Source organism: Lucilia cuprina, chromosome 2 (genome assembly GCF_022045245.1).
Source record: "Lucilia cuprina isolate Lc7/37 chromosome 2, ASM2204524v1, whole genome shotgun sequence".
NCBI classification, from domain to species: Eukaryota; Metazoa; Arthropoda; class Insecta; order Diptera; family Calliphoridae; genus Lucilia; species Lucilia cuprina.
The window spans coordinates 64698748-64700779 of NC_060950.1; the positions used below are offsets into that span (position 1 = coordinate 64698748).

General features: G+C 31.6%; 1 protein-coding gene across 1 annotated transcript in view; it reads right to left on the reverse strand.

The window, feature by feature from the left end:
- Nucleotides 1-159, reverse strand: part of LOC111683923 — a 17929-nt gene extending 17770 nt beyond the window's left edge. Inside the window, exon 1 of the mRNA XM_046955977.1 lies at nt 126-159. Within this exon, the coding sequence (XP_046811933.1) occupies nt 126-159 (34 nt within the window). The remainder of the gene's footprint in view (nt 1-125) is intronic.
- Between the last annotated feature and the right edge of the window lie 1873 nt (nt 160-2032).

Below are 2032 nucleotides of genomic sequence, written 5' to 3' on the forward strand. Positions count from 1 at the left end.
GAACTAGAACTGAACTAGAACAGAACTAGAACAGAACTAGAACAGAACTTGAACAGAACTAGAACAGAACTACAACAAAACGAGAGCAGAATTAGAATATAACTTTAGTGAGCAGGATATATAACCAGCAGACATTAGTCTCTGTAGCCAACAGGTCATTGTCTTATGGAGTCAACAGAATATAGACTCCATGGTCAGCAGACTATAGTCTCTGTAGTCTCTACGACTAACAGACTTTAGTCTTAATCATCACCAGACTAGAGTCTTTATAGTTTCTCTAGATAGCTGACTATAGTCCTGATATAATACTATCTATAGCATACAGACTTCTATAGTGTGCAAACTATAATATGTCTGGTACACAGACTGTAGACGGTACAGTCTTTATTCTTATGGACTATGTTCTCTACAATCTTTTGACTATAGTTCATATATTATTTAAGCTACAGTTAAAACTAAAGTCCCTACTGCTAAAATGAATATAGGTTCACTTTTTGCATTTCTCAGTTTTCTACTCTATCCGTTGAGGAACATGTGATTCGACTAGTCTGTTGAATAGACTAGGAGCTAATCTACAGTATGGCTTTGGTACCAGTCCATCTACTTTCAAAAGCATTTTCGTATAAAAGAGTTTTAAATGAGTCCAAGAAAGATTGGGGTTGAATTAGCGCATTCGTGAATAAATGATCGTTTAAATAGCTCAGTTCAAAATTTATTTCGAAATTTATGTGAGTTTGAAATTGCTATGAAACATAGCAATTTCAGTGGTAGGTTTTTGTTTTTCTGAATTATTGGACCTTAAACAGCCCCCTTTCAACTTTTTTAAAATAAAAAAATATTTCCAATTTTTATAATAATTTTTTTTTAAGTGAGATTTCTAAATATATTTGTCATTCCGCCTTTTCAAGGTGTGTTTTTTTCTAAATTAAAAAAAAATGTCTTCATTTTAAACTCATTATATCCCTAATATTTCACTTTTAGCTCCATTAATTTAGTTAAATATTTAAATATTTCTTATCAAGTTTAAATACAGTTTTTACTTAAATTTGTTTTAGTAAAGTTATCTTTAACTAGGGAGGGAGTTCTTCATATTATTTAGTTGTTGTTGTGGTTGTTTGTAGTTTCCATTTCGAATTTTTGTATTTGGGATTGTGTGTGTATGTGAGTGTCAATTACCTTTTACACCTCTGTATCCAATATATTGCCATAAGTTTCTTCCATAAATTTTGGTGCTATATAGTCTTCATAATAGTTAATAAAGATCTCCTTGTACTCATCGGGTATATATTCGAGGGCATGTAACATTTGCATAAGTTCCTTATCACCGCACTTATAATTGCTTAAAGCCATAACATCCCAAAAATACGACATATATTGAACATATTCAATGCTAAAGGTGCGATATTGGGCCGATACTATATGCAAAGCACTACGCATAATAGAGCCCAATTTATTAAGCTCCCATTCATCGAGTTGTTTTGAACCCTCTGCTTTTATAGTGTTGCATCGATTTTTTGTAAATAAAAGAGAAAAAGAGAGAGAGAAACAAAGAGAAATTAATATTTTTATGTCGGTTCAGTTATAGATTTTAACTTAAAGTTATTTGTTTTTGTTTATTTTTGTGTTTTCATAAAAAAGTGTTAAATTTAATTAATTTGTTTGAAATTATTACACTGGCCAAAGGTATAAATTATAATAAAGTATAAAGTCCCCGGAATAAACCAGGGGCTAGTCCAACAAATAAACCCGGATTCAGCCTATAAATTAGACTATGTACTAGGTTCTAGTCTATAGAATAGAGTAGGCACTTTTCCATAGACTTGGGACCGGGAGATAAAATAAACTAAGGACTAGCCCATAGAATAGGACATACTAGGACTAACCTATTGAATAGACTGAAACTAGTTTATTGAATGGACTAGATTATAGACTACACTATAGACTACACTATAGACTACACTATAGACTAGACTATAGACTACACTATAGACTACACTATAGACTAGACTATAGACTAGACTATAGACTAGAC